Below are 14,033 nucleotides of genomic sequence, written 5' to 3'. Positions count from 1 at the left end.
GGGTATACTGCTGGGTCAGAAGAGATCTCTTCCTCCAGAACATGCCAAAATAACTTAGAAATGTTTACAGTTTATTTCTTAGAATGGCCAGTGATATATAAAATATTTACTAATACTATTTTATAAAAATCAAGCAGTTTTCTTTTTTAATTGCCCCTTGCCATAAGTTGTTAATTTTTAAATAAGCCAGGGTGAATTATACTGATTCAAGTGTAGCCTCTCAACAAAGGTTTCAAACAACAATTGTGCTAAGGCCATTTATGTCCAACTTATAATACAAATCCTTCTGGCATCCCATATTCAACAAGAAAATAAGAACAAATTCATATTATCGACTATTAACTATTTTGCTCTGTAACATGAAAATAATTTACGATTGAAAAGTGATCAACACATAGTTACATAACATGACAATTAAAACATGTAACAACGCCATTATTACAATGCGTCTGCCAGCATCCTCCAATCCCATGCAACAACGATGCACTTATGTTACAATTTAAGACTACTTCCTGAAAACACCTGAATGCATACTCATCAGCTGCCTTTCACTTAAGTCAAATGGACATATTTGAAGGTCGAGAGCTAACTGATCTCACTGTCAAACTTTTCTTGATAGTCAACCTCAATTTAAACTTTTTTTAAATTTTATCCCAATAATTCAGTTATTAGTAGACCTGGTTAGCACATTCTCAATTAAATAAAATGTCAGAACAAAAACTTTTCCAGGGATATATCAGTTTTGACAGTTTTCACTGGGAAGGTTTTTTAATTTTGAGAGAGACAGAGAGGACACTTGAACCTGGATCTCTCACATCCCAGACCGGTGCCCAAACCCCAGATTACACCCATATACCTCTTCCCAAAAAGGTTCAGGCTTGATCTGAAAAGACCAACACTGACACAAATCCATATTCACAAAAATATTCAAAAGGTTTTGGTTTCATTCCAATGCAGAATAAAACCAAATTTTGAAATCTTGAAAACTGCTGTTAAATGGAATTTTTGTCCTCTGGTCACTTCTTGTTATTAGCCCTTGTACCACCAGACTGAGACACGTATTACGATGACTCCACTTATTCCCTTACCCTGAAAAGACACAAATCTTTCAGAGGTCTGATTCGTCCAGCTACAACATATTCCTCATAGGGAAAAGGAAAGGAATCCCCTGGTTATCCACACACCAGACAGAATATTGGCAGATCAGTATGTAACTGCATTACAAAACAGAGTAAGAATGTGCAAAACTCTTTTTTTCAGGCCTTAAAACTTTCACTAATAGCAACCAGTTTTCACCAGAACACCAAAATGGCACATCTAGACCATTTCAAGTTTCTGCCTTGAACCATAACAGCTGATCAAACAAAAGGTTGCAACACTTGTTCTGGGGGGGGGGGGATTCCTTACCACCATCATTACCACCACCTTCATTCTCAATGAAACCTGAACCATTCTTGATCAACTTTGCAACCCTCCACCCAAAACACACACACACACACAACACAAAAGATTCTTGGCATAGAAGGGAACTGTCAAGTTTCAGCTCATACTGTAAAGTTTAAGCCACTGAAAATGACCTTTTAGAATGGATATGACAAAGGCAACATTATTTGCAGGTGTTGTTACACCGTAGATACCTATTCCCACCACTAATCACAATAGCTCCAGGAACAGCAATAGCAACAGAGGCAGAGTGCCAGATTCAGACCCCACCAGAATGATTCCTGATCCTGGCAGATGACACCACTGTCAATAAGTTTGGCAGCACGAGTTGCTGCCAAACCCTCCTCCACTGGGGAGCCAGTGCAGCCCTAAAGCTAAGTACTGGTTGCTGGGGAGGAGAGGGAATAACTACCAGAATTAGAGGGGGGGGAGAGGAAGAAAGTCCCCCTCAGCCTATTTCCCATAGAAACCCCGGCAGAAATTGAAGAGGTCACTTGAGAAAATGAGGACTCCCTATCCACCCATCCATACTAGAAGAAGGGAGCACCCTGAGGGTGACTCTAATGGAATGCACAAGTTGCACATCCCTTCTGACTTCTGCTAGTTTAACCCAGAGACTACTGTTTCCTTGCTGAGTGACATAAGGACTTCACCTGGGCCTCTTTCACTGCTGTACTGTATGTTGCTATCCAGTATCTTTGATCAGTCTCTCTCACTATTACCAGGCTTCTCATTCCTAAAGAAAGTGCATATAATGTTTTCCCACAGATGCATTATTTCGCATTATTCCAAGCTGCTTGTTTCCTACTTGTGTTTAAACCTGCCTAAGACCATTTATAATGGTGTTAAATATATAAAAAAGTGTTTTTAATTTATAAGGGGGGGGAGTTCACTCAGAGGCTTGCTATGTGAAAGTGGTCACCAGTGCAAAAGTTTGAGAAACATTGCTGTATAGTTAGTATACCCCCTCACCTCTCCTTAAGAGCGAGAGCATGGGGATGCTTCTGCTTCCATAAGCCAAGACGCTGTTCTCTGGAAGGACAAAGATACCCCATGCAATCAAAACATTTCTCTTCCAAGGAACCTCGGCAGCTCCTTATGTCAAAAGTCGCTTAAAAAAAATCCTATTTCACTATATTTTGTGAAATTCTAGTTTTCCTCATTACCATTCTACCATTACTTTTTCCACTCAAATTCATCTTCCTCTCCATTCGCTGCAGATCTGCCCTTACACTACATCCCTTTTTACTCTTCAAACTCAACCTCTAGACACTCACTCTGGTACACAAGGTCACAAGACTAACCTACTTTATACCAACGAAACATTGCTCATGTGTAAAAATCAATATTTCACTATATAGAGCAAAAAAACCAAACAGTGAAGTAAAGTAGACTGCTGTCTATATTTCCTTCCATTGGCGGGAATATTTCAAGTTCAAGAAGCTTGGACGACTACACCTACTAGAAGAGCTCCGATACTCATGTATGCCGCCTTTCACTATCTCAAAAATATAGCAAAATACCCAAACATGATTGAAATGCAGAAATACAGTTCACTATTGCCCACTACCAGCAAACCAAGCAACTCAAATGAGCCTCTCCCTCCCAAAACTATTTGTAATGTGTTGCTAACCCACCTTCAAAAAGTTACTCGTATTTTATTTGCCTAAAGCAGTGTTTCCCAAAGTGTGGTATGAGTACCCCTGGTGGTACGTGAAAGGGTTTCAAGGGTACGCGGTCCGTTCATCCAGGCCAGCAGCAGGCTAAGCCGGGCCGGTAGCCAGGACCCCAGGTGCCAAGGGGCTAGCAGCGGGCTGAGCAGGGCCGGCAGACAGAAACCCAGACCCGCAGCAGACTGAGCGGCTTAGTCCACTGCCAGTTGGGGTTCTGTCTACCAGCTCCTGCCAGCCGGAGTCCCAGCTGCCTGCTGTCGGCCGGGAGTCCTGTTCACAAAGTCTGGCAGCAGGCTGAGCAGAGCCAGCAGCCAGGACCCTGGCTGGCAGCAGCATGCCAGTAAAAATCGGCTCATGCACCAACGCAAAGCACGCATGCGCATTACCGCAGCTCAGGCAATACATTTGCCTTGGCAGCATGTGCAGAAGTCATACTGATGGATAAAAGATAAAAGTCAATAACTACTCGTAGTAATCTAAATATCACAGCAAGTACATACTCTGTGTATATTAATATACAAAATTTCTCTTTGTTTTTGTTAAACCCATATACAACCTAGAACACCATTTCAATAGCAAACAAAGAATATGAGGGAAAACCTGTAGAATTCTTCGAAAATAGGTGAAAAGATCTCCAAAAGTCCCAGAAAACAATTCATAATGTGAAAATATGAAAGCTTTGGAAGCTTCATATAGTGTGGAGTACTTAACTGCAAAGTCCGGAGCTGCTGAAGTGATTGGCGAGACATTAGTAAAGCCTGCAGCCAAAGTAATGGTGCAAGTGATGACTAGAGACAAGGCTAGCAAAGCTATAGATCATGTTCCCCTCTCAAATACACTGTTCATCGTAAAATCACAGATATGGCCGAAAACATAAACCAGCAATTATTGTCCAGAGTACAAAAGAGTTGCTACTATGCACTGCAAACGGATGAATCCACTGATGCTGTGAATCTAGCAAATCTTTTGTTGTTTGTCAGATACGAGCTGAATAATGAAGTCCACAATGAAGTCCAACCTATGCCAACACATACAACTGGAGAAGCTATTTTTAAAGTTATTGATGACTTTATCAAAAACAGCGATTTGGATTGGGGTCATTGTGTTGGAATAAGCATGGATGGCACCAGAGCCATGACTGGTTCGAAGAAAGGAGTTGTTGCACATATTCAGGCTGTTGCGCCAGAAGCAAAATCGACTCATTGTTGCATTCACAGGGAAGCACTCGTCACCCAGAACTTGTCGGCAGATCTAAAGCAAGTACTGGATGAAGCTGTGAAAATAATCAATTTTGTGAAAGGCCGCCCTCTGAACGTCCATCTCATCACAAAGCTGAGAAATCAGCCGGGCAGTGATTACACACAACTCCTATGTTCACACTGATCACATGGAAAAGTTTTGAATCGCCTGTTTGAGCTCTGAGAGGAACTGCAAGTTATTTTAGATGAAACCTTTAACCTGCGAGACCGTATACATGACTGGAAATGGCTGTGCAAACTAGCATATATTGCAGATATTTTTGCTCATTTAAACAACATAAGTCTATCCTTGCAAGAGAAACCCATATCCATATTCCATGTTCAAGACAAAGCACCATGGCCGCAAAATTGAAACTGTGACATAAACATCTTAGTCGTCATGAACTGGATTCCTTTCCATCTCTTCATGACTTAGTAATAAACTCAACTAACAAACTTGATAGTGATGTGTTGCAAACCACGAAGCAGTATTTGGAAAGCTTGCAGAAAGATCTTCCTAAGTATTTCCCTGAACCGGATGGCACCTTTGAATGGATAAGGAACCCTTTTATCATCAATGTCCAAACATTGCCAAATAACCTCTCTGCTTCAGAAGAACAGCTCTTGCAGCTGGCTTCAGATAGCTTCCTGAAGACAAAATTTGAGTGAAATACACTGGCGTCATTTTGGCTGGGGGTTAGCTCTGAATATCCAGCTCTATTGGACAAAGCTGTCAAGTATCTTCTGCCTTTTCCAACCTTGTATTTGTGTGAGATCAGATTCTCTGTGCTGGTTGGCATTAAAACAAAAAAACGAAATCGTCTTATTGACGTGGAGCCCCATCTTCATCTTAAGATCACAAATATCGAACCAGATATCCCCGTGATAGTGTCTGGTCAAAAGCAGTTCCATCCCTCACACTGAATAGTTTGGTTTGTACCGAAAATTTTTCAGTATCAAAATAGTAACTATTAAAAGTAGTGCTTTCTTCACTAGCCTAACCAAACCAGAGTATTTTAATTTCAGAATTACACGAATTCACCATATATTCACTGTTGATTCGCTTCTATTATTTTAATTATTTTTAGTACTATTTCTATATGTAACTATTATTTCTATTAAAAGTTTTGTTTCAACTGTATGTAATATAATTTTGTATTTATTTATAATAAACATTTAATCCAGAATGAAACGAATTAGGAATGTGTTATAAAAAGGTGGCTACCATCCAGGGCCGGTGCAAAGATATTTCATGCCCTAGGCGAAACTTCCACCTTACGCCCCTCCTCCGGCCCAGGGAACCAGGGCCGGCCCTAGCTACTTTGGTGCCCTACGCAGCGCCCCCAGGGGAGCGTGTGGGGCCCCAGGCCTCCACAGGGGAAGGGGGGCCCAGACCTCCAAGGGGGGGCTGTGTGGGACCCCACCCCAGGCCTCCACATGAGGGGGGGCTGGTCCCAGGCCTCTGTGGGGGACGAGGGGCTGGCCACCTCCTGTGGGAAGTGGAGTGACCCGGCCCCAGCCTGCTCTGCTCCCCTGGCTCCCAACAGCACTGTCGGTGAGTGCGGCTCCCCCCTCCCCTGAAGGCTAGGAGACAGGAGAGCAGAGCACGATGGGGCCAGGTCACTCTACTTCCCGCAGGAAGTAGCCAGCCCCCCTCTCCCCATCCCCTACGGAGGCCTGGGGCCCCAGCCTGCTCCACTCCCCAGGCTCCCAGGCTTGGAGAGAGGAGGAACCGCCCCCAGCACTCACCAGCAGTGCAGTTGGGAGCCAGGGGAGCGGACCAGGCTGGAGCTGGATCGCTCCACTTACCATGCGGCGATTGCAGAGTCGGGCCTGGCTGCAATCTTCAGAGGAGTAGGGACGGGGATGGGGCGGAGCAGGGGCAGGAAGAGGTGGGGTTGAGGTGGAGCAGGTGGCCATGGCGAAGAGCCGAGAAGCCCCCCTGCGGCAGCCCCCCACCCCCCTCTTCCGCAGCGCCCAGCCCTGCGGCGCCCCCCCCCCCGCAGCAGCTCCCCGCCCTGCCTCCCCCTAGGCAGCCCCCCCCGGAGCAGCTCCCCACCCCAGCTCACCTCCGCTCCACCTTCTCCCCTCAGCACAGTTTTGGTGCCCTCAACCATTCGGCGCCCTAGACGGCTGCCTAGTGGTTGCACCAGCCCTGCTACCACCCTCCCCCCACAAATTGTCTTCACCGGAGAAGGGGTACACCGGTAAGACAAATGTCTCAAAAGGGGTACGCAAACGTTGTAAGTTTGGGAAACACTGGCCTAAAAGTAACCTTCCTATAAGTTTGGCCCCTGACAAGAGTAATTAACATCTCTAGTCTCTTTAACAGGTTCCCTCTAGTTATTTAGGCCTCTGGACTTCCTTAGCTGCTTTAGTTGATACAGTGATATAGGAAGCACTTTGATTTATTCCCTCAACGCAACTGAAGTGCCATAGAAACAGTTTTTCACGTAATGTTTTGAGCTAATATATTTTTAGCTATTCAAATAAGTTTCTTAAAAGAATAGAGACAAGATTTTTTTTAATTTACTCTCATTATGCAGTATATGATCTCTATTTAACTTTTCAAATAAGACTAAGAACCCTCCAGGTTACACACTGTACACGATGAAAACATGTTTGATATTAAGAGGTTCTAACTAGGGGGAAAGGAACAATAATATCCAGTGACTGGGGTTTAAGTTAAAAAAAACTCAGATTGGAATAAGGCATCCCGTGAAGGTAATTAACCATTGGAACAGGTTACCAAGGGATGTGATGAATTCATCACCATCACTTGAGTCTTTAAATCAAGACGGGATACCTTTCTAAAACACATGCTGTAGTCCAGCCACACATTACTGGGCTGGATAGCTTTCACTTTTGTGGTAGGGAAGAAAATTCCCATTGCTGCAGAATGAGAGCAAAATTCTACAGCCTGTGCTACACAGGAAATCAAACTGAATGATCATAGGGGTCCCTTCTGCCTAGAAATTTAGAATAAAAATCTATGAATCTAAGCAGAGTATATGTAGAAGACTGCTTTGGTAGTTAACAGAAAACCACTAAGGCTCACGGGCTAAGAACGGCCATGATTATCTTTTTGCATGTGACATTTTCTCAAACAGGCTTATCAGCTCTGAGATAGTAATATAAAACATGAAGCAATATATTGAAGTTTGTGAGCAAGAAGAATGGTGCAGACAAACAGCAGGATAATAATGAAGTCTCCATATCAGAACCTACGATAAGAGAGAAATGCAATTGCCTCGCTTTACTTCAGATGGATTTCATCTGAAGTAAGGGAGGGCAACTGTACCTTCAACTACATTGCAATCCTCTTTCTGGAGGAGGCAGGGTATGGGCAAGAAGAAATAGCATTTGGGGATTTTAGCATCATGCAAGAAGATGGCATGAATGCGAATGTCCAACTTCTAGTCCACCAACAAAACTAGAAACCAAGACAATCATAAATATCCAAATGAAATTTTAGAAGACTTAAGTACCTGATCCAAAGCCCACTTGAGCCAATGTGAGTCTTTGCATGGAGTTCAACAGGCTTTAGATCAGGCTCCTAAAAGAAAAGATTTATAAATCCACAGCCACAGTGATCTTGTTGCAGCTTCTGAATGGTCTGAGATTTGCATATCAAAAGGAACTGGCAGAAGACACTCAACACAGAAATGTGTAGCTTATAGCTGCCAATGGTAGTTATTGTTGGGGGAGGAAAAAAAATCAGAGATACGGGGCAACATCAAAATAAGTTATTACACTGTTTTCATTGTGAAACATCAGGAGGTCAATCTTCAGTACTTTCAGGATCTGGATGTATAAGGAACATTACTGAGCCGTGACAAATATAGGGTCAATACCAATTCAGTTACATACACAAATCAGCCAGAAGGAGGGCTTACAAGAAGTTCATGGGACTACTTACACATTTAAAGTTACATGGGAGTTTAAGTGCTTTGATGGATTGGTGCCAACACGAGCAAGATCTGCCCTATGCTGGTCAGAAAACTTTGAATTTAATAAGTAGAAACTTGGTATCATCATAGCACAACAACAAGAAGAAAAGTTCAAATCCTGCAGCATTTTTCTGTAACTTTATTTCAGGCCTACATTATAATATATTTGCCTAAGGAGAGACCTACCTGCACCAGAAACAGTACTAAAAGGCTTCCAGAAAAAATTAAACATATTTCTGTTTCTGAAATATGAAATTTAATCAATGTACCAAGACCGACCCACAAAATGTATTCATAGGCTTTACTGTCCTTGACTTTTCTCAGTCTGAATTCACTAGAGAAATTAATTTCATATCCCACAGAAAGCAATTATGTTTGATACAATTTTAGCAGTTTTTTCTTCAAAAGGAGAGACGTTTCCCACCGTAGTCTATACATAAGCTACTGTATCCAAATGTAGAACAAGCAGTGAATCTATTGAGTATCTTATTTTTTCCCCTTCATTCTCAAAAGACAAAGAACAAGCAAGCTCCAAGTGTACGTACATGTAGCCACTGACTTGGCTGTATGCCTGTAACAAGCAGTTTTAAAAGTGAGCTGCAAAAGGAACACTCCATTAGGATGTGTAAAGACAGATCCAAACGGATGCTTTTATCTGGAAATTTCAGATCTCAGCTACCCTGTTTTTGCTAGAGGACATTATGGAGGGCTACAAAGGAATACCGATACCACAGAAGGCTAAAACCCAGATAAACCTTTCCCTACTGAGCTACGGGCCGAGTTGGGGATGCTGCATATTTTTAGGCCCCACCCTCAAACCCTTTGGTGCCTATGGTATGATCCCTACTACACAGTGTAGTTCTCTTCTATGCAGGGATAACCTATGCTGTGTATGAAAATACAACACACCTTTTAGTTCCACGCTGGGGACAGGAGAGGGAGTGTTTCAGTTGTTTGGGGAGAGGATGGTTCATGCTAACTACATTTACTGTTTCAGTGCTCTACCTCCCACATTCTAGAGCATGGACTGGAGGGTGTCTGAATAACAATTGGCCCAATCTCTCTCTTTCCCCCCATCTTTGTATTTATGTTTCTTGCCCCCACAATTTTCAGTAAGGCTGTATCCCTTCAGGAGTGCTGGTACTATGCCCATTAGCCAGAAGATGCTGGTGGTGAGAGAATCACAAAGAACCATCGCAGAAATTGTCTTGAGATTTTCTTGGGACAGTTTTTTAAGATTGTCAATTGCTCTGCTGCTCTTCTTTGAAGTATTAGTTCTCACAGGAAAATATGTCATTGTTACAAGGTATACAGTTATTACTAAAGATTGTTTTAACCTCCTAAGTGAAAGTTGTTAGCAAAAGGAGGAATTACACTAGGCTGTGCCACATACCTTTTCATTTATATTTAAGGCTAGGTAACTGATAGAAGCTGTTGTGTCGAGCCTGAAGGGGATTACTTAAACTTTTTGCTGTCATTAACTGTTAATATAGAACAAGAACTGATGATAGGTTTTCAAGTACATAAAAAGTTGTTACAAGGAGGAGGGAGAAAAATTGTTCTCATAACCTCTAAGGATAAAACAAGAAACAATGGGCTTAAATTGCAGTAAGAGCAGTTTAGGTTGGACATTAGGAAAAACTTCCTACCTGTCAGAGTGGTTAAGCACTGGAATAAATTGCCTAGGGAGGTTGTGAAATCTCCATCATTGGAGATTTTTAAGAGCAGGTTAGATAAAAACCCTGTCAGGGATGGTCTAGATAACACACAGTCTTGCCATGAGTGCAGGGACTGGACTAGATGACCTCTCGAGATACCTTCCAGTCCTATGATTACCTACATACACACACTTTTCTTCTGCAAAATGTCACCCAAAAATAAGGAGGGGACAGGTACTGACAATTACATCACACCTATCTCTTCTGTGTGCACTGGGGACAAAAGAAAAGATTCTCATTTATTTTCCTTCCCATGAGCCTTCTCTTGCTAACACCGCAGCAATCCATATACAGACCCTCCCTGGGTTACGCAAACCCGATTTATGCAAATCCGTACCTATGGGAAAAGTAAATTCCGTAAGCTAGAAAGGTTTGTTTGTTTGTTTTTTAAGGTGTAATTGTTGGAGATACGTTCCCGACTTACACAAAATTCGAGTTACACAAGCATTCCATTTTGGAATGCCTTGCGCAAGTCAGGGAGCGTCTATACTGATCAGCCAGACTCCCTTAAAGACTTCATTAAAAAATATATTACTCTTGCCACATACATACTGAATTCAACTGGAGCATGTGCAGAAACAGTCCCATTTATACAAATGGAAACCCAGACACATAAGAAACACTGTCGAGCTGTACATGAGGCCTCCTCCACATGTGGTATGTTCTATTTGCTTTCCTTTAAGATTTGAAAGTGCTTCATACTTAACTGCTGGATTTCATTCCTTCCAAACTCAAGATCTAGTTTAAGTTAAGTTATTAATAAAACATGTTCTTCCTTATTATATGGATTGCATTTAAAAACTACAAGAACATCCCGTCCGTTGTATTACAAACAATTCAGCCTCCTACAGAGACCAGAAGCAAAGCAGCAAAATGTGCCAGATTTCTAATACAGCTGAAGGACTCAGGCTATATCCATACTACAAGCTAGGGAAGTGATTCCCAACTTGCACAGACATTCTTGCACTTGCTCTCATCTGAATTAAGGGTATGTCTACACTACCCGCTGGACTGGCAGGCAGTGATCGATCCAGCAGGGGTTGATTTAACACGTCTACTGTAGACGGGGGCCAATTTATCGCATCTAGTATAGTCTCCAGTACTCCACCGGAGCAAGAGGCGCAGGCAGAGTCGTCGGGGGAGCATCAGCAGTCGACTCACCACAGTGAAGACAGTGGTGAGTAGATCTAAGTACGTCAACTTCAGCTACGTGAATAACTGAGATCGATCCCCCAGCATAGACCGGGCCTTAGAACAGTACTGGAGCCGCAGTAGCATGGGCAGCAGTGACATGTGCTAGCAGCCCCAGGTACGCACCCAGAGGTTCAGGTAGGTCTGTGCACAGGGCAGCTAACACATATCACTGCTGCCCATGCTATCTCAGCTAGATTACTATGTTCAGCTTTGCTAGCTCAGATGAGAGCTAGTGAGAATATGTCTACACAAGCTGGGAATTACACCCCTAGCTTGTAGTGTAGATACAGCCTGAGTTTAACCACCATACTTACCAGGAAACAGCTGCAATTCGCTTACAGATGATCCATGTTCTAACGCTGTCTGGACAGCTGCTGTGGATGGGACCCACCTGTGCCAGAGCCATGTTCTAAAGACTATCGTATTTCAGCCTTGGCTCTAGCTAGAAGTTCCTTTAGTGTTCTAACAAAGCTTGACCTGCCTACACAGCCTCTACTTCAGAGCCATTTAAGACTCTTATTCATGGGTCAAAGTCTGAGCAAACTGGACAAAACAAATTTGGCCCCTGGGGTTCTGGAACAATTTGTACAGTGCTGAGGGGGTGCTGAGATCCATTGAACCAAACTGTAAACCCTGTATATGATGGAAACTACTTCCAGGCAGGTGTGGGAGATACCCAGCCCAGGACCCTACTCCCCGCACTCCTAGGTCCAGCACCTATGTTTGGCCCTATCTGATTTAGGAGGAGATAAAGTCTGAACCAATGAAGTGGCAAGCATCTACTACTTCCTCACTCATTTATTTCAGTATCAGGCCATTATATAGTGTGGTACCTTCAGTTCGAACCAAAAACATAACCACTGCCTATGCAGTAGCAAGGCAATTATTATCCAACTTCTTATCCTCTGAATATAATACAGAAGAAAATACAAATAGCCAGAAACTGTAAGATTATTTCATTGAACGTCAGAGATGCTGCTATTTACTTCCATCTCTACGCTTAGAAGGAAATGTAAAGAAATGACTTGTGATTTGCTTAATCATTGATTACTGGCAATTTCTCACACTAATAAATCCTGTGGTCCAGGATAACACACTGTCTGAACCCCATTTCCACCACAAGCAAGCATCACGAATCACCAAGTGTCTGCACTTGTCTTGCAAATTAAGAGAGTCTTCAATCATATTGTATGTTTTGTGCCCTATACAATTTAACTTTGGCTCTACAGTGTTGGTGTCGTCACTTGTACAAAAACTGATTTGTGAATAGCTTCAGGTTTAACCAGAGCATACGACTTATTCAACCAATAAATGTTCTGTATGATGGGTTCCCTCAAAAGATATAAACTGAATATCTTTTATATAAATATATATTTACTGTTTATAATAAAAATCACTAATGGCTCAGTTCTGTAAAGCATTTTCTCTCTATATAACATAATGCAATACTTTGCATAGAATAAGTTTATAGAAACAAGCATTCAGCTCAAGGCCTTCTGTAAAAAACTCATCTGGTAGTCGTCAGGGAGGTGAAAAGATACTCAGATTATATGCATGTACACATACGCACACTAATATGATAACACAAAAGTTACCTTTAACTTTAGTGAGAAATCTGTAGCAATTAAACATATCTGGATTAAGTAAGGTACAAAGATATTTAATCTACCTCATCAAGGCTGCTATCTTCTTTCTTCAAAGCTTTAACATAAAAAAAGAAAAAAAGAAAGAAAGAAATCATTATGTCATGCATTTCAATGAACATAAAATAATTAACTCAGTGAATAAAAAGAGGTGGGGTAAAAAAACCTTTTCCTATAGTAACAGCAAAGAACAGACTGGCCTGAATAACAATTTTATAATCAAAATATCAAACTGTAAATGGAATGTAGAACTGCACAGCATGTATCTGAGAAATATTTTTCATAAATATGTAAATCAAGCTGCCCTCTCAGGTTAAGGAAAATAGGAGTCTACAATTTTTTACTTTAATTCAATTCCTATTGAGCATGAAAACACTTCAAGGAGAGTCTGACTGAACTGCAGAAAGTCATGTGTAAACCAGACCTCTCACATACTCTATAATATCTTCAGTTCATATAGAACTCAACATTTCCAATACAACCGAGCATGCATTGTGACTAGCATTCGTTATACTCTTCTATGATTTACATTAAGATGACAGCACAGATCTCACATATTATGTTAGTATATTTGCATGCAATAAACTTTATCAACTAAAGGTGAAGTCAAAATAGAAGAGAGATTTGGAGTGTGAAGCAGTGAGGTAAGGCGGAAAAAATGTTGTGAGCAGTTTTGCAGCTCAGACAGAGGCTAATCCATTTGAAGCGTTTCACTGATGCTACTAGAAAGCCATACTGAAATGTAAACGAAGTTAATTTCTTCAGTTTGCTACTGGAATTACATCAGCCTGCAGGCCAACAGATATATTTAATTTATGCACGTACTGTGGTCACATTATCCAGAAACTGTGTTCTAAAATTAATGAAAAACCACTACCTCCATGAGTTTGCTCTTTGGTGACTACCCTGAACAGTTAAAATGAACCAAGCCATAGTACTGCTGGATTGGAGTATTTTTACACTGGCTTATATGTTTACAGTTAACAGTTGAACGGTGAGAACTGTAGCAGTTATGCGGCCCCAACATCTGGAACATTCCTCCTCCTCCTCCACTTAGTGCTCACGTTCCTCCTTAAAGTCATTCCCTCAAATCATCTCCTCTTGGGTCTTGTCTACACTGGTGAGACTGTGACCCATACATCCATTAGAGATAGCAACAGCGGAAGCTTCAGCT

General features: G+C 41.9%; 1 protein-coding gene across 2 annotated transcripts in view; it reads right to left on the bottom strand.

The window, feature by feature from the left end:
• Positions 1–14,033, bottom strand: part of CDK14 (cyclin dependent kinase 14) — a 538,670-nt gene that overhangs the window by 505,981 nt on the left and 18,656 nt on the right. The window contains exon 2 of one of the 2 annotated variants that reach the window (XM_050939609.1): positions 12,886–12,917. In XM_050939609.1, the coding sequence (XP_050795566.1) occupies positions 12,886–12,917 (32 nt within the window). Of the gene's footprint in view, positions 1–12,811; positions 12,833–12,885; positions 12,918–14,033 lie in introns of those variants that run through there. The other variant, XM_050939614.1, reaches the window with a different exon arrangement.

Source organism: Gopherus flavomarginatus, chromosome 2, assembly GCF_025201925.1.
Source record: "Gopherus flavomarginatus isolate rGopFla2 chromosome 2, rGopFla2.mat.asm, whole genome shotgun sequence".
NCBI lineage: Eukaryota > Metazoa > Chordata > Testudines > Testudinidae > Gopherus > Gopherus flavomarginatus.
The sequence above is the reverse complement of the archived record's forward strand: the minus strand, read 5'-3'. Positions and strand labels throughout refer to the sequence as shown.